The sequence below is a fragment of the Otolemur garnettii genome, unplaced genomic scaffold (assembly GCF_000181295.1).
Source record: "Otolemur garnettii isolate 467f Iridium unplaced genomic scaffold, OtoGar3 scaffold00101, whole genome shotgun sequence".
Lineage (NCBI taxonomy): Eukaryota > Metazoa > Chordata > Mammalia > Primates > Galagidae > Otolemur > Otolemur garnettii.
Genome location: NW_003852496.1, coordinates 3,122,384 through 3,144,812, shown reverse-complemented (window position 1 = coordinate 3,144,812; position 22,429 = coordinate 3,122,384). Strand labels below are relative to the sequence as shown.

Genomic DNA, 22,429 nt, shown 5'->3' with positions numbered 1-22,429 from the left:
CCCACCTGTCAACCTCAGAGGGTCCCACCTGTCAACCTCAGAGGGTCCCACCTGTCAACCTCAGAGGATCCCACCTGTCAACCTCAGAGGGTCCCTGGGTGGACAGCCCAAGAGTTCTAATCAGGTTGTCCAGGGAAGTATAATCACTGACCAACAGAGAGAGAGTTCAAAGAGTCTCCAGCGGCCCTATAGTAGAAATGCCTAGGCAGTTCCATCTTGCAAACCCGAGAGGATGGAGCCTGAACCCCTCCAGTGAGCCACCAAGTCCGAAAAGATCACCCTCTGGTCACCATCGTGGCATGTCTGCCCCTCCTGTGCGTCCCTCTCTTCCCACGCCTTCCAGCTTCCACACAAGTCACTGTTTCCGCACTGCTGTCCAGCGGCCCACACAATGCCCAGGCCTCTCAGGGAATTGCCACTCTGGGCTCTGCAGGGGGCAGACCTTCAGATCACCAGGTGAAGTGGGAAGGGTGGATTGGGAGTTCAGAATTGTGGGGAAAATATTTGTTCAATTTTATGTTGGGCAGGATGATGCCTGGGCTCACAAGTGGGACCTCCCTGGAGAAGGAGGCCCAGTGTTTAGTGGCTATCTCCCATGGGTTAAAACGAGAGGTCTTTTATTCCCTCCTTGCTTGTGGAGAGCCTCCCCACTTGGGGGAGGGGTCTGTCATCATCTTGGCGATGGGCTTTGCGCCTGGAATTTGTTTTCTTGGATCATCTTTCTTGGAGTCGCAGCTTGCCTCAGCGGAGATGATGTGCACTGGTCTATCTTCTTTCTTAGCCAGCTCTCCACCTTTGGCTTCACTGAGTCCACTTCTGTCCACTATCTCGTCCTCTGGACAGGAGCCTCTGGCAAAAGCTGCCTCTAGTCAGCCGTCTTCCTCAAGAGCCATTGTATTTTGGTTTCTATCACAACCATAATCAACTGCCACAAACTTAGTGGCTTCAAACAACACCCATTTGTGATCTCATAATTCCATAACGCAGAACTCCAGGCAGGCTTGGCTGGGTTTCTAGCTTAGGCTCTCACAAAGCCAAAAGTGAGGTATCATCTGCTCCCAAGCCCATTAGAGTGTTGGCAGAATCCAGTTCCTTGTGGGCATAGGACTGAGACTCCCCCCACCCCCGTTGCTCTCTGTTCCTGTCTCTGCTCCCCTCATCTTCAGGCCAGCAACAATCTGACCCGATTCCTTCCCACACTTAAAGCTCCCTGACACGGCCTCTTCTGCACCAGATGAGAAAGTTCTCTGCTTTTAAAGGGACTTGTGTGATTAGAGAGGGACAACTGCCCTATCTTATGGGTCATCTGTGCCATGTAGCATCACACCATCCTGGGCGATGGCTCACCTCACTCCCAGGTTCTGGGAATCAGGGTGTGGATTCTTAGGGGTCATCCTGGACATTCTGCCCATACCAGCAGTCACCATAAGGCCCACCACAGTGAGGCAGACATTTTATTGGAAAGAGAGTGAACTTGAGTAAGATGAAGTGAGCTCCTTGAGATGGCACCAGCCAGGGCGTTAGGGTTGCAGGCAATAAAAATTGATGTAACTTATTAAAGCAAAACAGCAGCCTTTCCTCCTGGTCACCAGGACAATACACTCCCCTGGCCTTCTCATGGTGGTCTTATACCCCCCAGATGCTTGCTGTCTTTCATAACTTCAAATAAGTCCAAAAGGTTCTGGCTGGCCTCTGGAGTAAAGAAGAGGCCTCAGTTCTCCAGGTGGATTAAACATGTTTTCCTTAGATTAAATTATCCCCACAGGTGGCAGAAGTCATTGGTGGAATCAATGTTAGCATACTACAGCCTGTGGGCCAAATCCAGCCCATGTCTATTTTTATACAATCTACAATTCAGAATAATTCTTACATTTTTAAATGGTTGGGGGAACGCCAAAGGCATAATATTTCATGACACATGAAAATTTCATAAAATTAGAATAAATAAGGCCTTATTGGAACAGAGCCATGTTCATTTGTTTCTGTATGATCTGCCTCTGTGCAGCAGCAGAGTTGAGTAGACCCAACAGTGACCATCTGGGCTTCAAAGCCTGAAAAATTTACTATCTGGGCCTTTACAACATAAGTTTGCCAATCCCTGAGTTAAATGACAATGTCCTTATGACTACTATGCTGGTCCTTGATGGCCATAAAAGTCGGCATTGGGATGCCTCATGTATTCTTTTTATTATTTATTTATTTGGGGTAGGGATTGGGTCTCACTATGTTCTCCAGGCAGGACTCAAACTCCTGGGCTCAAACAATCCTCCTGCCTCAGCAAATGTCTCCTGTATTCTTTTTTTTTTTTTTTTTTTGAGACAGAGCCTCAAGCTATCCCCCTGGGTAGAGAACTGTGGCATCACAGCTCACAGCAACCTCCAACTCCTGGGCTCAAGCGATTCTCCTGCCGCTGCCTCCCAAGTAGCTGGAACTACAGGCACCTGCCCCAATGCCCGGCTACTTTTTGGTTGCAGCTGTCATTGTTGTTTGGTGGGCCCAGGCTGGATTTGAACCTGCCACCTCAGGCGTATGTGGCTCGCGCCTTAGCCACTTGAGCCACAGGCGCCGAGCCTGTCTCCTGTATTCCAAGCAGGATACTTGGCCTGGGGCAGGGACAGGAATGACTTTTCTCCCCTTTGATTCCTTTGTACTTCCAGCTCTCCAGTCAGCCATTCCCATGTGATTCTGCGTATCTTCTGTTGGTTTGTGTTCTTGCAAAATGTGTCTCTCTGAGTCGGATTCCACCTGCATCAGTGGCATGGTGCTGTTGTGTGCATCAGTGGCATGGTGCTGTGTGCATCGCGCTGCTCCTCACCCTTCCCACTGACGCTGGTCCCGGCCCCAGTGTGTTGTTGGGGTGCATCTCCACTGCTCCTCCTGCTGCAGAGTCTCCCATCCACTCCCCAGAGGTGGCCTCTGATGTCACCACCCCAGATGTCACCAAGTTAGCATCTTCACACATGCCACCATGGAGCCTGTGTGAGAACTTCCCCAGGAGAGGTTTTGCCAGGTCTTGGGGATGTGGGGCACATACTTATGTGGCCAAGTGATGTCAGTGAGCCCCAGTGTGTTCTTTGATATGATCCAGATCCCCAAATTCTTTTGGCCTTACGATTTTTGCTTTCGCATTTTTGAGGGGTCCTGTGTCCCCAGATTACAAAGCTGTTCTGTTGTATGTTCTTCTATTTTAATCGTGTCCTTCTCATTTAGGTCTTCTCTCCTGAGTCCACCCTCTTGAGTGGTTTAGACAGGAACCCAAATTGAGGTTTCTCCATGTACCAGGGGGGCAGCTAGCTTTGGTCACATAGGATTAAAAGCCCAGTCAGACCCCTTACCAGCCTTCCTCTGAGTGCTTCAATCATTAGTCCAGTAATTCCTTCAGGGGTGGGGAGACCGTGGCAAGACCCTCCCTTGTAACATACGACATGTCTATATGAACAAGAGAGTCAAGTTCTAAGTTCAGACGATTGCAGTATAAGCAATTTTCCCTTTTTACTGCATGAGTGTAATAGTAAATTGAACCGGTGGTTTAAAAGCGAGAATTAAACTACTTGGGAGGCTGAGGCAGGAAGATCACTTGAGCCCAGGAATTTGAGGTTGCTGTGAGCTCAGCTGAGGCCATGGTACTCTAGCCTGGGCAACAGAGTGAGACTCTGTCTCAAGAAAACAAGTGAGAATTACTATTCTGGGTAAAATGACTTTGCCTATGAATTTAACTTTTAACGTAAGCTTTAGATCAGCACTGCCCAATAGAACTTTCTGTGATGATGGAAACACTTCTGTCTGCGCTGTCTAGTACGACAGGCAGGAGCCACATGTGGCTACTGAGAGCTTGAAATGTGGCTGATGAGGAACTGAATTTTTAGTTTCGTTTAATTTTAAGTCAATTTAAGTAGCCACATGTGACTGATGGCTGCCCATTGGACAGGTCAAATTTCAAAACTGCGGGACTACCACTGCTAAAATTCACACATGTATTTGAGGTCCCTAAAGGAAAGTGAGTACTGGAGAAGGTGGGTGGCCAGGAGGAAGCTGTGGACAGAGGATGGGAGCTCATGCCTGCTGAGTGCCTACTGCGTGCTAGGCTCACACATCCCTCATTTAACCTGACTCCGTTCCATGAACAGGGGTGACTCATTCCCGTTTCAAAGATGGGGAGCTGAGTGTCAGTTGAAGGTGCCCCTGATGGAGAGACTGGCCCGGATTAAACAGATACAGCCAAATCTGCCATTCTGTGAGGCTGTTTGAGCCTAGAAGCTCCGTGGGGAGGGGCCGGGATGGTAGCAGGCCAGCTGGGCACTGGTGGCAGGCAAGGATGCCACCCTTCCTAGAGCTTGGGCATGGTCCAGCTGAGTGACATAGCAGCCTCCAAGTCCAAATCCACAGGGGTAGGCACCTCATGGTCCCAGGGCAAGGCTGCCACAGCCAGTGGGAAGTGAGGCTGAAATCAGGGCAGGCATCTGGAACAAGGCGTCTCCGTGGGAGCGGTATCTTCCCACAGGTGTTCTAGAGACTTAGGGGGAAGAGGGTTTGTCTCAATGACTTGGGGGTTGGTACTCCGGAGACGTGGGGTCCTGCCAGGGATACAAGCCTCTGGGCAGGTCCTGTATAAACAAGATTCACCTCACACCCCACACACTTCCACATGTTCAACTGGGCATTTGTGCTGTGAAAAACTTGTTTTCTCTGTAATTATCCAAGAAACTAGAGTCTACCTACCTCTGCTGTATATATAAACAATTTTTTACAGAGTTTTAACATACAAAGAATTTTCCAACAATGCAATGCTGTGTGAGTTGAGGGGAGTTTATACTTTGTTTTGTCTGGAATTTTCTATTCTTTTCTTTTCTTTTTTTTTTTTTTTGAGACAGAGTCTCAAGCTGTTGCCCTGCATAGAGTACTTTGGCATAATAGCTCACAGCAACCTCAAACTCTTGGGCTGAAGCAATTCTCTTGCCTCAGCCTCCTGAGTAGCTGGGACTACAGGTGCCACCACAATGCCCAACTATTTTTTTTTTTTTTAGAGACAGGGTCTCACTTTGTCGCCCTTGGTAGACTGCTATGACATCATAGCCCACAGCAACCTTCAGCTCTTGAGCTTGGTGATTCTCTTGCCTCAGCCTCCCGAGTAGCTGGGACTATAGACGCCCGCCACAATGCCTGGCTATTTTCTGTTGCAGTTTGACTGGGGCCAGGTTTGAACCCACCACCCTCAGTATATAGAGCTGGTGCCCTACTCACTGAGCCACAGGTGCCGCCCCCCGCTATTTTTTTGTTGCAGTGGTCATTGTTTTAGCTGGCCCGTGCCAGGTTTGAACCTGCCAGCCTCGGTGTATGTGGCTGACGCCCTACTCACTGAGCTACGGGCACTGCCCTGTCTGGAATTTTCTAAGAGTTGCTCATCGTTTCAGAACCACATCAAATAAGGTGACTGCACTTGTGGGGCTCAGCCTGCTGACAAGGAATGCCTATGTCCCCTGGCAGCTGTCAGGCTGTGTCTCTGTGAGTCTGCGTGTCCATCTTTCTATTTATCTATCCCTCTAGCTAGGGTTTATCTATCCCTCGAGCTAGGGTTTATCTATCCCTCGAGCTAGAGTTTATCTATCCCTCTAGCTAGCTAGTTGAACATATTTTCTTAGCCCTTATTTCAAAATGCCAAATATAGGCTAGGTGTGGTGGCTCATCCCTGTAATCCTAGAACTCTGGGAAGCTGAGGTGAGTGGATTGTTTGAGCTAAAGAATTCGAGACCAGCCTGAGCAAGAGCAAGACCCCGTCTCTACTAAAAATACAAAAACTGATGCAATACCCTATACTTGGCATTTTTATTTTTTTTTTATTTTTTTTTTTCAGACAGAGTCTTACTCTATCACCCTGGGTAGAGTTCCATGGCATTATAGCTCACAGCAACCTCATACTCTTGGGCTTAAGCAATCTTCCTGCCTCAGCCTTCCAAGTAGCTGGGCCTACAGGTGCCCACTACCATGCCTGGCTAGTTTTTTTCTATTTTTAGTAGAGACAGGATCTCACTCTTGCTCAGGTTGGTCTCGAACTCCTCAGCTCAAGCAATCCACCCACCTCAGCCTCCCAAAGTGCCAGGATTACAGGCCTATGCCCCTATGCGTGGCTCAGTCTTTTTACTTAAATAAAAAGCAAGTTGCATCACTGTCATAAATGTAAACTTGTTTTATGTGTTTATTATGTGTTTATTATTTTTTAAGTGCACATTCAAATAAATGCTTAACTGTTTAACACACACACACACACACACACCCATCTATGCCTCTGTGTGCCACCTAGAATTGTCTCAAATGTCCATGGAGTCAGGAACTCCATATACTTAGAAACAGCATGTCATTCTAATTTGCCCTCACAGGAGCCTGGCGCCCAGTGTTTACCCATGTTTATGGGGGAAATACATAGAGGCTCAGAGATGGAGAGAGGGGTGTGGAGGTCCCACAGCAAAGCCACGGTCCTGCAGGGCGGAACCTGAGCTGGATGACCCCTGAGACTGCTCTTTTTCATCCCAGAACTGAGAGAGGGGCCTGCCAGACTCAGCCAGGAGCTGCCAGAACAGGGGGAAGGGAAGAAAGGCAACATCTGGCCCTCGTCTGATTGTGTAAGCCACTGGGCTGGTGGCCAGATGTGGTCATTGGCCTCCAGCAGGAGGAAAACATCACAGGCTCACCCGGGGATCTGGGCGGCATGCAGATGTGGCCAGCTGGAGGGAACACCCAACCACACACGAGGACTCTGGGGTCTGTCAGGAAGTAAGGGTGCCCAAAACAGCCTGCGGTCATGAGGGAGCTGCTTTAGCAATGCCTGTGGGATGATAGGCATCTCTGCAGCTCGTGGAAGCCCCCCACCTCATTCCCTTCATGGCCCCCAAAGGAGAGTGATCCAGGGGGTGAATAAAGGGGTCACAGGCCTGGAAAGCAGGGGGCAAAGTGGGTGGGCCCTTCGCCATACTTTTTCAATGTAGTTACTTCACATCATGGTTGGAACTGGTGTGTCTCTGACCCCCTAACACTTGTTAACCTCCCTTTTGAATAGAAAATAAACAGCCTTGGCTTCAAAAGCAGACAGCAAACCCGATCTAGCTAGAATTGATTAAATTTGTTTTGTTGTCATTTTATGTATTTGTAGGGTGTTACAGAAGGACTTTTGATGGACCGGCGTTCATAGCACAGTGGTTACAGCGCCGGCCACATGCACCAAGGGTGGCAGGTTCAAACCCAGCCTGGGCCAGCTAAACAACAATGACAACTGCAACAAAAAAAATAGCTGGGCTTGTGGCAGGCCCCTGTAGTGTCAGCTACTTGAGAGGCTGAGGCAAGAGAATTGCTTAAGCCCAAGAGTTTGAGGTTGCTGTGAGCTGTGACGCCGCAGCACTCTACCAAGGGCGACATAGTGAGACTGTGCCTCAAAAAAGAAAGAAAGAGAGGGAGAGAAAAGAAAGAAGAAGAAGGACTTTAGACACATTAAATTTAGCAGCATTTATTTGAGCAAAGATGGGTTCATGGATTGAGCAGCTCTGGACACCAGCAGAGGCCTGGAGAGCTCTGCCCTGCAGTGTGAGCAGCCAGCATTTATAGGCCAAACTGGGAATAATGTGGAGAAGTCACCTGAGTGGCTATAGCTGCCTATCTGCCTACGGGGGTACGGTCTGATCAGTTGGCTGTCTAGGATTGGCTGAAACCCAGCTATTTGTTGGATTTTGTTTAGTACTAAATTAGGTTGCAGTCTGTTAGCTGGGAACTCTGATGCAGAGACAGCTTCCGGCTGCTGGCCTCCTGATTACTGAAGTTAACAATGGGTGCTTTCTATTTATGGCAAGAGATGCTAGTTTTTCATTCCTGGCTATAATCTTTACTGTCAAAGAAAATACATATTAGTAGATGAATGGACAAACGGCCGACAGCGCCTGTGGTCGGCGACAGTCTGCATTATTCTTTCACTTAGGGCCCACCCCTCTTTGAGGCCAATGGGTTCTCTAGGGAAACGCTGATTAGAACTGGGGAGGGTGAAGCTGAGACCCAGCCCAGGTCCAGTGGCTCCAAACCTGGTTCTCTTTCCCCCTGTCCTTCCTTGAACAATCCAAGAGCAGGTTACCAGGCGACAGGGGAACCTGCGAGACTGACCCAGCCTCTGGACTTGCCCCAGACTGGCCTACCCTTGTTATTCCTCCCCTAAATAGCTGCCATTTGATTCGTTCATTCATTTCCTCATTCATTCATTTGACAAACCTTTATTGGGCCACTCAGTCCCTGTGCCAAATGCCCACAAGGAAATCCCTGTGTGGTGAGGGAGACACGTCATGATACCTCCACGGGAGAGTAGGTGAGCTCTGGGAACCCAGGACAGGGTGTCTTAGCCTGAAGGGCTTGGAAAGAAAAGAAGCGTGTCTGGCTCTCAGTTCTGGAGGCTGGGAAGTCCTAGGGAATGGCACCGGCACCTGCTCAGCATCTGGTGAGGGGCTTCTTGCCCCATCATCTCATGTTGGGAGGTGGAAGGGGAAGGGAGTGCATGAGAGAGAAAAAAGAGAGAGGGAGGACAGAGACCAAACTCAGGCTTCCCTCAGGAACCCATCCACGACAATGGCTTTCATCGGCATTAATTACTGCCACTGCAGCAGGGATTAAGCTTAGAGCAAAGAGAAATGTGAATTTTGTTTTTAAAGGGACTTAATAAACACAAGTTTATGGCTCGCACTTACTGGGAATTCCTTGTTCATGCTGGTAATTGCAATCCCTGATCTCCCTCACAAATGGGGCTCAGCAAGTTATCCATGACAGGGTAGGCACAGTGCGTCTACAGCCTTGGACAATATAAGGGCATCAATCTCTGGTGGCTGGATGCCACTTGCCCTCTAAGAAGTTGAGACAGTGGCTCGGCGCTTATAGCTCAACCGGCTAAGGCGCCAGCCACGTACACCTAAGGTGGCGGGTTCGAATCCCCAGCCCAGACCCGCCAAACAACAATGACGGCTGCAACCAAAAAATAGCCAGGCGTTGTGGCGGGCGCCTGTGGTTCCAGCTACTTGGGAGGCGGAGGCAGGAGACTCGCTTGAGCCCAGGAGTTGGAGGTTGCTGTGAGCTGTAATGCCACAGCACTCTACCCAGGGGGACAGCTTGAGGCTCTGTCTCAAAAAAAAAAAAGAAGTTGAGACAGTGGGTCGCTTGGGGTTGCCTAACTAATTAGAATGCCAGAATCTCAGAGTTTGTTATCAGAATTAACCAAATTGCTCCCTCAGCTAAGATCAGCCACATACCACCACCCAAGGAATCAAGAAAGAGCTATCAGATGGTGCCCGTAGCTCAGTGGTTACAGCGCCAGCCACATACACTGGAGTTGGTGGGTTCCAGCCCGAGGCCTGCTAAAACCACAATGACAACTAGAAAAAAAAAAAAAAAAAAAAAAAGCCAGGGGTTGTTGCAGGCACCTGTAGTCCCAGCTACTTGGGAGGCTGAGGCAAGAGAAATAAATGCTTGAGCCCAAGAGTTTGAGGTTGCTATGAGCTGTGACAGCACAGCACTCTACAGAGCAGCAACAGAGTGAGACTCTGTCTCAGGAAAAAAAGAAAAACAAAAAAGGAAAGAAAGAAAGAGCTGTCAGTCTGCCAAGCGGTCTGTGTTCAGGCTGGGTGAGGTTTCTCAAGTCGGGTCACATTAAGCCATAGTTTTCACCCTGGTGTTCCCTTCTGTCAATTTCTTTAAGTTTCAGTTTGCAACCATACTCCCCCCAGAATCCAAAGACTTTGGTTTCCCAGAAGCTGCAATCTCATGAGGTTGTAGGTGTATGTTGGAGAAAGGGAGTGAAGGGCCAGGAGGATTTTCCAGGCTTAGCCAGCTGGGGTGAGGGGTGCACACTGTGCTTGGACTGTGGCCCTTAGATACGTTCATCTGTGTGAAACACTTAGGACAGTGCCTGGCACATAGCAAGCTCCACGTGGGTCTTAGATATGGTTATTATCATGTGTCAAGACCCCAAGAGTTATGCACAGGAAGTTCTGGGTCCGGCAGTGCTGTGCCCAGGGATCATCTCCAGGAATGAGGCTGGCTCAGATCTTGGAGGACCCTCAAGATGATGATGATGATGAAGAGGAGGAGGAAGAAATTGGGGTTCCTTCTGTTGGGCATAGGGAGCCACTAGAGCATTTTGAAATCTGACCTTTGTGGCTCAGTGCCTGTGGGTCAAGCGGCTAAGGTGCTCAGCCACCCCCTGAGCTGGCGGGTTCGCATCCAGCCTGGCCCCACCAAACAACAATGACAGCTGCAACCAAAAAATAGCCAGGCGTTGTGGTGGGCGCCTGTAGCCCCAGCTACTTGGGAGGCGGAAGCAGGAGATTTACTCGAGCCCAGGAGTTGGAGGTTGCTGTAAGCTGTGATGCCACATCACTCTATCCAGGGCAACAGCTTGAGACTCTGTCTAAAAAAAGAAAAAAGAAATCTGACCTTTGATCTTTTCCGCAGCCAGAGTGGAATGGGGCCCTTAGGGACAGGGTTGAGGTGGGATGGGGCAAGGACACCTCTCCCCACCTATAGTGCCCCTTGAACAAAATATACAAAATAGTCTCTCTCTTCCTCAGGATCTTTTCTTTGTAACCTCAGAAACTCCCTCATGGAGGGGCTGGGTTTTTAGGGGATCTGGGCTTCTCTGGCTGGCTGGGAGGACTACAGAAGGCTCTGCAGCAGGGTCAGAACTATTTCAAGAACATGGTCATGACAGCAAGTGATGATGCCTGGGGTGGGAAGAAAGAGGAGAGACCTTGGATTCACCCGTCAGGAGGGCAGCTCCACCTCTGGGAGTAAAAGGATCACCCACAGCACTCAGCCTGCCCAGCAAGGCCACCAGTGGCCTTTTACCTTGTACCAAGTCGCTGAGCCAAGAGACAGCAGAGGCAACTCCACCCTCTCCCCACAGTCAACTGGAGCACATTCTTACATGAAACCCTCACTAAACCACTGTGTGGTCCCGTCTCAGGGCTGATGGCTGTCAAATGTCTAGGTCCATACAATTCTAACAAAGACTTTAGCAAAGCAGGGTACCCACTAATAAGTGGGTGGATGGTTGGATTTGCAGGCAGTCAATCAAGAAATACTATATGAACATATTCTGTTAGATTGAAACATCTAAGTGGCTCTGTTGCAGATCAAAAGTACTAAAACTTAACCTGTTCTGTAGGGGTCAACCTCCCAGGCATCATCAACTATGTGATAAATAAAAGTGGGACATTCCGGCCCAGCATCCGTAGCTCAGTGAGTAGGGTGCTGGCCACATACACCAAAAGGTGGCAGGTTCAAGCCCAGCCCGAGTCTGTTGAACAACAATGACAACTGCTACCAAAAAATAGCCGGGTGTTGTGGTGGATGCCTGTATTCCCAGCTACTTGGGAGGCTGAGGCAAGAGAATCACTTAAGCCCAAAAGTTGGAAGTCCCTGTGAGCTGTGACACCACAATACTCTATGGAGGGTGACATAGTGAAACTCTATCTCAAAATAATAATAATAATAATAATAAAAGTGGGACATTCCAAGGCCTGTCTGAGTCGTGCCAGCCAGGTACAAAAACAGAGTGGACAGGGGATGAGGTCAGGTCCTGGAGGTGGTGGGCTCAGATTTAAGTCCCACTCTCCCCAGCCACCTGGCAACTCAACTTTTTCCTCCCCTGAAAGATGCCAGCCCCCTAAGTCCAGGGGCGAGTGTTACTCCACACAGCAACCAGGCCCCGTGAGAGTAGGGGTGCCCAGCCAGGGTTGCTCGGCCCTTTCCCTCTCTTTCAGCCCATTCCTTCCTGCTGAGTCCTCCACTCCAGTCATGCCACAGCCCTTTCCGTCCTCGAACCCGCCTGCTGCTTTTCTTCCCCCACCAGGTCTCTTGCTCACGCCCGAGTCCCCCCTCCTGTAGCACACCTCCTCTGCCCACTGCGGACTCAGCACCCTGCTTGTCTGTGGGAGGGAGTGGCCCGAGTCCAGTGGACAAGGCCCAGATGAGAGAGGACTTGTCTGCACTCCCTGCCTGAGGGCCCGGGTGTCACCCGCGAAAGCAGCCCACTGGATGTGGTGACTTGCAGCTCTTTCTCCCCTCCTCGTCCCTCCCACCTCCTCTGCCCACCTGCATATACACACCTGGGCATAAGAGGGGCCACAGAATAGCATCTACACAACAGCCCTTTGCCCGGCAGCCTCGCTGTGGTAGCCCTGGGCCAGGTGCCAGGCTGGGAACGGAGCAGTGGGTCAGGGGCTGCATACCCATGTGTGACCTCCAGGTGGCCAAACTCAGTGGCTACTCTTTGTATGGTTAAGGGGGTGATGGCACTTTTCTCTGAGGCGAGGAAGAAGCGCAGATGGAGGAGGGCAGAGATGAGTCCGGGTGGCATGGGAGGCTCTGAGAAGCCTGTGGAACATGCAGGCAGCGATGCTGAGGCAGCAGGTAAGCTGAGCTGGAGGGGCTTGTCAGGAGGCTGGATCTGAGTCCGGGGCTCAGAGGCACAGCCAGAGCTGGAGACGTGGAGTGGGAGCCACGGACACTTAAAGCCATGACCAGGCCCCCTCCAGTGCACACAGAGAGGAGATCCCAGATGGAGTCCTGGAGCACATGGCTTGTGGGGCCAGGATGAAGAGGAAACACTGGCCAAGTAGATAAGAAGTGCCAGGGGGCCCTGAGGGCAGCGTCTCCTGGAAGCCAGGGAATCAGTGAAGGAGTCATTGAGTGTCCAGTACTTTCTCTACAGGCCAAGTAAGATGCCCACTGAGACGCAGCCACTGAGTCTGGCAGCATCACAGTCAGGGGTGACCCTTTGAGGAAGTTGTGCTGTCAAGTTGAGCAGCCCAGGATGAGCTGGGGCAGCCACACGTCAGAGGGCTGTGTGGTTTATTTGCTTGTTTTAAAGTGGTGTCGCGGCACATTTGTGTGGTTGGGGGCTGACCTGCAGAGTGAGGCGGCAGAGAGGTCACGGAGTAGCAGCTGAGCATGTGACCAGACTAGCGCAGCCGGGTCTCGAGGGGAAGCTCTTAGCTCTGTTTCTTTGCAGCCACATTTCGCTTCTTGGAAAATTCCAAAGTGTGTCCTAATCCCTCCTGCTCTCCACATGGCTCTGCTCTCAGTGGCTTCCTCTTGTCAACTTCGCTGCATGTGGCCAGGAGTCACCTAATGAGGACGGCAGCTGGGTGACCGCAGACTGGCTGTGCAGGCCCCCCACATCCGCCTTCCTCTGTGCGGCCTCGGCAGGTTGCTCCAGCGCTCTGTGCCTTGGTTTCCTCTGTAAAATGTGGATAATGACCTCACCTCCCACTGAGACTCACCGTGAGGAAGACGTCTGGAGAGCCTCGCACCCACGTGGGTGGGAGGGGGTGTGCCAGTGTGCCCCAGCCAGCTGCACTAGGAAACTTTAAGCAGGCCTGTCCCTCCCTCTAATTTTGCTTTTGATGCCCTCAAATATCTTAGGGAAAAAAAGAAAGATCACCTCATGTGTAATACTTTCAGCCATTTATTCTTTTGTTTTCTTAACGAAAAGCAAGCTTGAGGCCAGCACAGTGGCTCACACCTATAATCACTACACTCTGGGAGGCTGAGGCAGGAGGATCTCTTGAACTCAGGCCCCATCTCTACTAAAAGAAAAATTAGCCGGGCATAGTGCCAGGCACCTATAGTCCCAGGTACTCAGAGGCTAAGGCAAGGAGAATCGCTTGAGCCCAGGATCTTGAGGTTGCTGTAAGCTATAATGATGCCCCAGCACTCTAGCCTGGGCTACAGAGTGAGACTCTGTCTCAAAAAATATCTATATATAATCTTCATAACAGAATCGTAATGCTCTCCTTCTTGGAACAAACATGGTGTAAGAAAAACTGGGTGGGAACACAATGGCACATCCTCAACTTTATGGGTTTTAAAGATTTTTCCAGCTTAAACATGACAAGGGTCCCTTTTGCAAAGATATCCATGCCATTCCTTCGTTTTTCTAAAGGCTTTTCCTAGAAGGCATCTTCTGCTGCTCCTGGCCTGTCCTTGTCCTGTTGCTGTCTCCAGGTCAGCCACATTCCTCCTCAGTGGTCCTGCCATTAAGCAGTTCCCCGGGGTCTGCTTTTTCAAGATATGTGGTTTCACTCTGTGGCTTGGAGGGCAGACTAGGGAACAAGGTGTGCCGCAGAGATGGGAGAGGGACAGACGCTGCTGCAAGGGGGGTTCGGGGTGGGGGACCAAACTAGTTTTATAAGCGACAGTTCCTTAGCATTTTCATGTGACAGATTTTTCTTTCTTTCTTTCCTGATCTTGCAGGGACAGGAAAATGCATATTCAAAAAGTGAAGCCCATGGAATATATCGAGTCAAGGGACTGATGGGGGGATTTGTAGCTTCTTCAAAGCCCATGAGATGCTTCAATTAAAGGCTTTTAGGGTGGCAGCGCCTGTGGCTCAAAGGAGTAGGGCGCCGGCCCCATATGCCGGAGGTGGTGGGTTCAAACTGAGCCCCGGCCAAAAACTGGAGAAAAAAAAAAAAAAAGGCTTTTAGAGGCAAGGAATAAAAATATGCAATTAAAAGAAGCTGAAACAGCTGAGTGCAGTGGTTCACACCTGTAATCCCAGCACTCTGGGAGGATGAGGTGGGTGGATTGCTTAAACTCACAAGTTTGATACCAGCATAAGCAAGAGCGAGACCCCAGTTCTAAAAAAAAAAAAAAATCACTAGCCAGGTGTTGTGGCGGGCACCTGTGGTCCCAGCTACTCAGGAGGCAGAGGCAAGAGTATTGCTTGAGCCCAAGAGTTTGAGGTTACTGTGAGCTATGATGCCTCAGCACTCTACTGAGGGCAAGAAAGTGAGACTCTGTCTCAAAAAAGAAAAAGCTGAAACAATAAAGACCTTTTTAAAAAATCTCATCCATAATAAGAAGTCCAGAGGTGAGTCGCTCCAGGACTGCTTAACTCAGCGGCTAAAACACGTCAGGGTGGCTGGCATGGTGGTGCACACCTATAATCCTAGCACTTTTGGGGGCCAAGGCAAAAGGCTCACTTGAGACCAGGAATTTGAGACCAGTCTAGGCAACATAGTGAGACCTCATCTTTACAAAAAGTAAAAAAACTAGCTGGATATGATAACACATACCAGTAGTCCCATCTACTCGCCAGGCTGAGGCAGGAGTATTGCTTGAGCCCAAGAGTTTGAGGTTGTAGTCAGCTATGATGCCACAGCACTCCAGCAACAGAGCAAGACCCAGTCTCAAAAAGGGAAAACTGTCAGGGTTCTTGCTCAACTATTGAAAATTCAGACATTTCATCATGGTTACAAAATGGCTGCAGTAGCTGCAAACGCTCCATCCTCATACAGCAATGCCCAAAGGCAGGCAGGAAGGGGCCTTTCCCTTCCTAAGCCTCTTACTGTAAGGAGGAACATCTGTCCCAGAGGTTCTGAAGATTTCACCTTGAGTCCCATTGGCTAAAATTGGATTATATGCCCATACCCAGCTGTAAGGGAGGCTGGGAACATGAGAATCTGGCACTTTCCTGGACTGTGAGAGATGGACTCTGCCAGGATGATAGTGGCTGGGTGAGCTTACCTGTGCAGAGTCAGAAGTGGCCACACCCCACACTCCCCTCCTCAACACCTGTGTTTCTCCCACTGCTGCAGGTCAGGGGGCTCCCAGCTTCCAACCCTGACACGAGCCAGCCCAGAGCCAGGAGACAAAAGTGGCAAACCTGAGGACATTGGGACCAGAGACCCAGACCCCACCGCAGAGGGAGCCTGGCAGTCAGATAGCAGCTGCGGAAGCAGAGCCCTGGATGAAGGTTTGCCCCCACGTGCCCAGTCTTGCTGCCAGGCCCACAGCTGATCTGGCTACACCCAACCCCTGCTCTCAGGGGCCTGTCAGCATCGATGCTGCCATCCAGCCTCCAAACAGAACCCCCTGTCCCCTGGCTGCCCGAGCTGGCCATCTCAAGCCCACAAAAGCCCTTTTTGCCATCGCCTTAAGAACCTGGACGTTGCCAGGCATGGTGGCTCACACCTGTAATCCCAGGATCTTAGGAGGCAAAGGTAGGAGGATTGCTTGAGCCTAGGAGTTCAAGATCAGCCTGGGCAACAGAGCATGACCTTGTTTCTACAAAATAATTTTAAAATTAGCTAGATGTGACGGCAGGCACCTGTAGTCCCAACTACTTGGGAAGTAGAGGCAGGAGGATCTCTAGAGCCCAATAGTTTGAGGCCAGCCTGGGCAACAGAGCAAGATCCTGTCACTGCAAAAAAGTTAAAAATTAGCCAGGCATGGTGGCTCGTCTATGGTCCCAGCTACTTGGGAGGCTGAGCTGGGAGGAGGATCCCTTGAGTCTGGAGTTCAACACTCCAGTGAGGTATGATGACATCATTGCACTACATACAGCCTGGACAAACAGAGCAAGACCTCACCTCAAAAAAAATTTTTAAAGAGTTTGTACCTGAAGAATCTGGTGGGGGTGAAGCCTTCAGGATGAAAGGAAGGGACTGTCTCCCTGGTAGGCTACAAAAAGCTGGCTGAGATGGTGCCTGGTGCCCACCCAGTTCAGCTGCGGCAGGTGCTGGGCCTCTACCACTTACATCCATGCTCAGAGGCGTCTCTCCCAGTCCCTCCTTAAAATCCTAGGCCTGATCATTCCCAGGCCAGTCACATTGGGGAGTGTGAACAGTAGCAGATGTGATGGCCTCACCTCACAGGAGCAAAGGACGTGGGTAGCAGCTTCTGGAGGGGGGGAGGGTGTTGGCACCTGAGCCCCTCCCCTCTGCCCACTCACGCCCCCCTGGGAAGGGATGTTGGTTTCCCCACCCTTTGTCCTGTGTCCCTGAATTTGTGCTTCTCCAGCAGTGGATGAGCAGCTGTTCCGCTCCGTGGAGGGCCAGGCCGCCTCTGATGAGGAAGAGGAGGAGGAGTGGCAGGAGGAGCAGAGGCCCCCAGCCGAGGCCAAGCCCCTGCTGGCACAGCTCTCCGGCTGCAGGAGCGGGTAGGCTGTGGGAAGCCAGATCCTGACCTGCCCACAGTGGGCCTTGGGCTCTCAGAAGCTGTCCCAGGAAGCCTGGAGCACCTGGGAGTCTGGTTGGCCTGGCTGGGTCACCTCCCAGCCCCTCTGAGGCTCTGTCTCCTAAAATGGAGGTGACAGGGCCTCCCCTAGCATACATGAAGAAGTGAGGTTATCTTCAAGGGTACAGCTTGTGACTGGCTTTAATTCCCATTGGTTCTCTGTCACCAAGACATGCTCTAGAGCTCTCGGGTTACTCCCAGGAATTAGGGTGACCTCAGACCCTGACCCTTTCCCAATCCAGTGCTCCTTGGGCACACTGCTGCCAGTGCCTCCTCCAGCTTGGCCCTGGGCTGGCACTTTCTTGTCTATTCTCTTGTTTAATCCTCATGACCACCCTAGAGGGGACCAAAGGCCCAGGATGGCGGAGATACCTCAGATGAGTCCCCTGGCTTCTCTGAGCCTCAGTCTCCTCATATCTAAGATGGGGAGGTAACACCTGTCTGGCAGAGGCTGTATGAGTTTTCGAGTAAGAATATGAAGTGCCTGGTGCACAGTAGTAAGTGGGCACCCTTCGGGAGGGTGACATTTACTTTTATTATCATATTATAAAGTCCTCTAGATTTCCAGGGCTTACGATCACCACATGCATTTGTTAAGCATCTGCTATATGCCAGGCAGATTTAGAGGCACTGGGGAAATGGCAATAAAGCAGACAGTGCTGTCCTCTCCTAGATCCTCTATTCTGGTGAAGTGACAAGTGTGAGGAACAGGGATAAAGCAGGGAAGGGACAGAGCAGGAGAGGGAAATGCCAGAAGCCCTCTCACAGAAGGTGCTATTTGAGCAGAGACCTGAAGGAACCAGGAGCAGTGCAGATGTGGGAGATTGGGGGACAGCATTCCAAGGGGTGGGAACAGCAAGTACGGAGGCCCGGGGGTGAGGGAGGGACAGGGAGGAGGCTCCTGTGACTAGAGTGGGCAGAGGGGAGGACAGAGAGGTCGCAGCACAGATCAGATGAGGCCTCTGGCTTTTCCTCTCTGAGAGAGCAGGCACCACGGGAGGGTGCTATGCAGGCAGGTGCCATGGCCTGGCTCTGCTCTTGGACAGCCGACTAGGTAAGGACACTCTCTCTGTGGTGGGAAGGAGCAGACCCCCACAGTGCTGGCACTCTTCTCTGCTGCAGGTGTGATGACCAGACAGCCAAGCGGCTCCTGACTTGCTTTGGCCACTTTGGAGGTGCCGACCACACCCACGCCCTGGGGGAGCTGGAGGCCCGTGTGGCCATGCTGGTGAAGCAGCTGGGGACCCAGGGCTGCAGTGGTGGGAAGACTCTGGGGACGCTGGGGGAGGAGGTCAGCAGAGCTGATGCTCACAGCTGTGAGGACCTGAGGGAGCACAGCCAGGCCCTGGGCCCCATTCACAGACTCAGAGAGACCGGACTCCTGTGATTAGATGTAATGAGAAATCTTTTGACTGCAAGTGAAAGGGTCCCGTCTCAGATTAGCTTGAGTGCAAAACGGGAACCCAGCGGAACACGGAGGGAGAAAAACGGGGTGCTCTGAGCTTTGGGCACAGCAGGTCCGGGGACTTGAGCCCAGCTGTCTCCCACCTGCTCTGTATCCCTTTGGGTGTGGTCTCGCCTTCCCCCACTGCAGAGGGGCTCAGTCCACAAACTGGGGGAGGGGAAGGTAGACCATGCATCAGCCCCGCTGGGCGACACCAGAAGGAAAATGGCTCTCCTAGGACACACAGTCTCAGGGAGGGATCCAGAGGGCCTTGGTCATGTGCCATCTTGGGCCAAGCCTGTCATGGGGGCAGGTGCAGTGATTGACGTCTCCACCAAAGTCAGATGAAGCTGAGGAAGGGCCGTTTCCTATGGGACAGAACAGAACGACAATGGATGATGGGGACCAGACACTGGCAGCCGCTCTCTCCATTTCAGTGAGACCACTTAGCACAGCTCACTTGGGCTTCTCAAGTCCACTGCAGGCATGTGTGCAATGCTATTCACAGGAGCTTCTCAAGTCCACAGCAGCCACATGTGCAATGCTATTCAAAGCTGTCACTTCCCCAATCCCTAGCCCAGTGCAGTTTGGCAAATTGTGGTTTTAATATAAGATAGTTTTGTATTTATATATCTGAAAGTCTGAGGGAAAAGGGTCTGTACTGTTTTTTTACATATGTATGGTCTCACGAAGTCCTGGCTCCTTAAATAATTTTTGTGAACGATACCAATTGACACACAACACACGGACAGCATGCAGGGGCCTCACGTGCTTTCTCTCATTCTGTGCTCAGAGAGCCTGGTGAGGTAGGGAATGAGAGGCAGGGCGGGGCTGAGCCTGTGCCTCCCCACGCCAGTGCGCCCCTAAACCAAGGCAGCCACACCCCTCCGACCTCTGAGGCCAGTGGGTAAGTCTCGGGGGTATGAAAGAGCAAAGGGACCTATTGAGGCTCCAGCCTCTTAAATAAAAATCCAAGACAGAAAAAAAGACTCTGGAATGTCATAATAGATTGGACAAAGACCAGGATCATGCAAATTTTTGGGTTTTGTGAGACAGAGTCTCTGTTGCCCCAGGCTAGAGCGCTGTGGCATCAGCCTATCTCAAAGCAACCTCAAATTCCTAGGCTCAAGCGATCCTTCTGCCTCAGCCTACTGAGGAGCTGGGCATACAGGCACCCACCACAATGCCTGGATAATTTTTCTATTTTTAGTAGAAACAGGGTCTCACTCTTGCTCAGGCTGGTCTCAAACTCCTGAGCTCAAGGAATCCTCCCACCTCAGCCTCCCAGAGTGCTAGGATTACAGGTGTGAACCACTGCACCCAACTCATGCAAACTTTTTGTTGAGATGTGCTGAAGGAAACAAAGAAGAACCCCAGTAAATTGCAGGCCAATGTGGCTATTTCTGAACCTTCCAGTCATATCTGCACCATCTCCAACTTCTGGACGCCCTGCCTTCGGGTGGACACACACTTTTTGGTTGCCCACTGGAATAGGCAGCAATATGGTGGTGACACCCTAGAACCAGACTGCCTTCATTCAAATCCTGTCTCTATTACTTGGGTGACCTTGGCAAAGTTACTCAACGTTTCTGTGCCTCAGTTTTTCCATCTGTAAAATGGGCATGTTAATAGTACTAAGTTTCACGAATGGGTGAATACTTGAGGTGAGCTCACAACATGTATCAGCTGTGGTTATCACTGATTCTGGCGTTCTTCTGTGTTGCTTTGATTTGCTATACAGAGAATACAAGAACCACTGTTTCCCTGAGGCCTTGCTCTTGCCTACTCAGGCACCCCCTGGGGAAAGTCCTTGCCTTCGTGGCTGGGGAGGGGCAGCCACACAGGTGCTGCATGGCATGGTGCACTGCTGCAGGCCATCTGGAAAGAACTTGAAGGCCACGTTGCTCCCACAGGGATAGCCCCCATCCCTTTCCCAACTATATTCAAGGAAATAGGGGGCTGGGGGAGTTCCACGATTAGGCAGCCCTCCAGTCCTACTGGACCTTCCCTCCTCCTGCCTCAGCAGAGTAGACCCTGGGTGCCCAGAGCCACCAGACTTTGCACTTCTTGTTCATTTCATCTGTCTCAAGAGAGGGGACCACCTCATGCTTGTTATGTCTGCATTAGAAGGTGGGTGACCATGTGACACTTTGTCTCTGCTTGGCATCTGGTGTCCTCTAGTGAGATTGACAATCTTTTTTTTTGGTGGGGGGAGACAGAGCCTCAAGTTGTCACCCTGGGTAGAGTGCTATGACATCACAGCTCACAGCAACCTCCAACTCTTAGGCTTAAGCGATTCTCTTGCCTCAGCCTCCCAAGTAGCTGGGACTACTGGCGCCCACCACACGCCCGGCTATTTTTTTGGTTGTAGTTGCCATTGTTGTTGGCAGGCCCAGGCTGGATTTGAACCTGCAAGCTCTGGTGTATGTGGCTGGCACCTTAGCCGCTTGAGCTACAGGCGCCGAACAGGGATTGACAATCTTGGTGGACTCCTTTGCCAAGGGTGGGCTGGTGACTCCGGCTGGGCCAATCAGGCCCCGTGCTGGGACTCCCATTCTGGGAGTGAGGTAGCTGGAGAGAACATTTTTCAACTATGGCTCCTGGACAAGAGCCTTGAAATTCTCCTGCTGTGTCACCGGGGAGCTACCCCACTGCTGAGGTCCTCAGCTTCTGGTCCATTCTGCCCACTGACCCACCAGTGAACTCCCTTTCTGTCTAAGCTGGCTAGATTGGTTTCTGTTGCTTGACATTAAAACAAATTTATTGGCTCTGCGCCTGTGGCTCAAGTGGCTAAGGCGTCAGCCACATACATCTGAGGTGTTGGGTTCGAATCCAGCTCAGGCCCACCAAACAACAATGACAGCTGTAACCAAAAAATAGCCGGGCATTGTGGCGGGTGCCTGTGGTCCCAGCTACTTGAGGGGTGGAGGCAGGAGACTCGCTTGAGCCCAGGAGTTGGAGCTTGCTGTGAGCTGTGATGCCACAGCACTCTATCCAGGGAGACAGCTTGAGGTTCTGTCTCAAACAAACAAACAAACAAAACAAATTTATTAAAATGAAGTGAAATCAGACAGAGAAAAGAGGAGAGAATGGAGTCCTTAGACTAGAAAACAAAACACACAACTCTTACATCACTAGGCTCACTGTGCGGCTTTAAGCCAGGCACCGAGCTCCTCTGGGCTTGATGCCAGCCCTGGGGAGGTGGGGGGGCCTATCTGACAGGCTTCCTGGCAGACCGAGGGAGGTCAGAGGAGATGACCCCTGTGAAGGGGTCGGGGCAGGCCATGGCTGTGCCAGGAAGGGTACCGTGAGTTACAGGGGAGAGGGCGGCAGGCTGGGCAATATCCCCTTTCTCCCCGCAGGCAGAACTACAGCAGAAGGTGGAAGAGAATGAGCACTTGCGGCTGGAACTACAGATGGTGGAGACTGAGAGGGTGCGGCTGTCCCTGCTGGAGGAGAAGCTGGTGGATGTGCTGCAGCTGCTGCAGAGGCTCCGAGCCCTGGTGGGTAGACCCCTGCAGCTGGCACCCTTGGGAAGGAGAAGCGCTTTCTGGAGGGACTCCCCTATGCAGGCCTCAAGCTCTGGCTGTGGCCACAGCCCACAGGTGTTACAAGTATCCCAGTTTAATTGGAATCTCAAAACCAAAAGAGGATAAATATAAGAAAGGAAAATTATAAGCTAAGGTCACATTTACACATGGAAGTAAAGCTATTGAATAAAATACGAGCAAACCAAATCTAACAGTGTTCAAAGAAACGCAACCCAACCAAGTCGTATTTAACTCAGGAACTCAAGAATGATTCCACATTAAAAAAAAAAAAAAAAGATCACTTTTGAGTTATACATTTAAAAAAAGAAAGAAAAAAATTGATCACCATAGTACACCATGTTGCAGAATAAAGGAGAAAACCCGGCTCGGTGCCTGTGGCTCAAGTGGCTAAGGC

At 51.0% G+C, this 22,429-nt stretch overlaps 1 protein-coding gene across 1 annotated transcript in view; it reads left to right on the top strand.

The window, feature by feature from the left end:
- The window catches only part of EFCC1 (EF-hand and coiled-coil domain containing 1), a 52,645-nt gene that overhangs the window by 27,660 nt on the left and 2,556 nt on the right, over positions 1-22,429 (top strand). The window contains exons 3-6 of the mRNA XM_012809210.1: positions 15,621-15,778; positions 16,828-16,963; positions 18,163-18,331; positions 21,847-21,987. Coding sequence (XP_012664664.1) covers positions 15,621-15,778; positions 16,828-16,963; positions 18,163-18,331; positions 21,847-21,987 — 604 coding nt within the window. The remainder of the gene's footprint in view (positions 1-15,620; positions 15,779-16,827; positions 16,964-18,162; positions 18,332-21,846; positions 21,988-22,429) is intronic.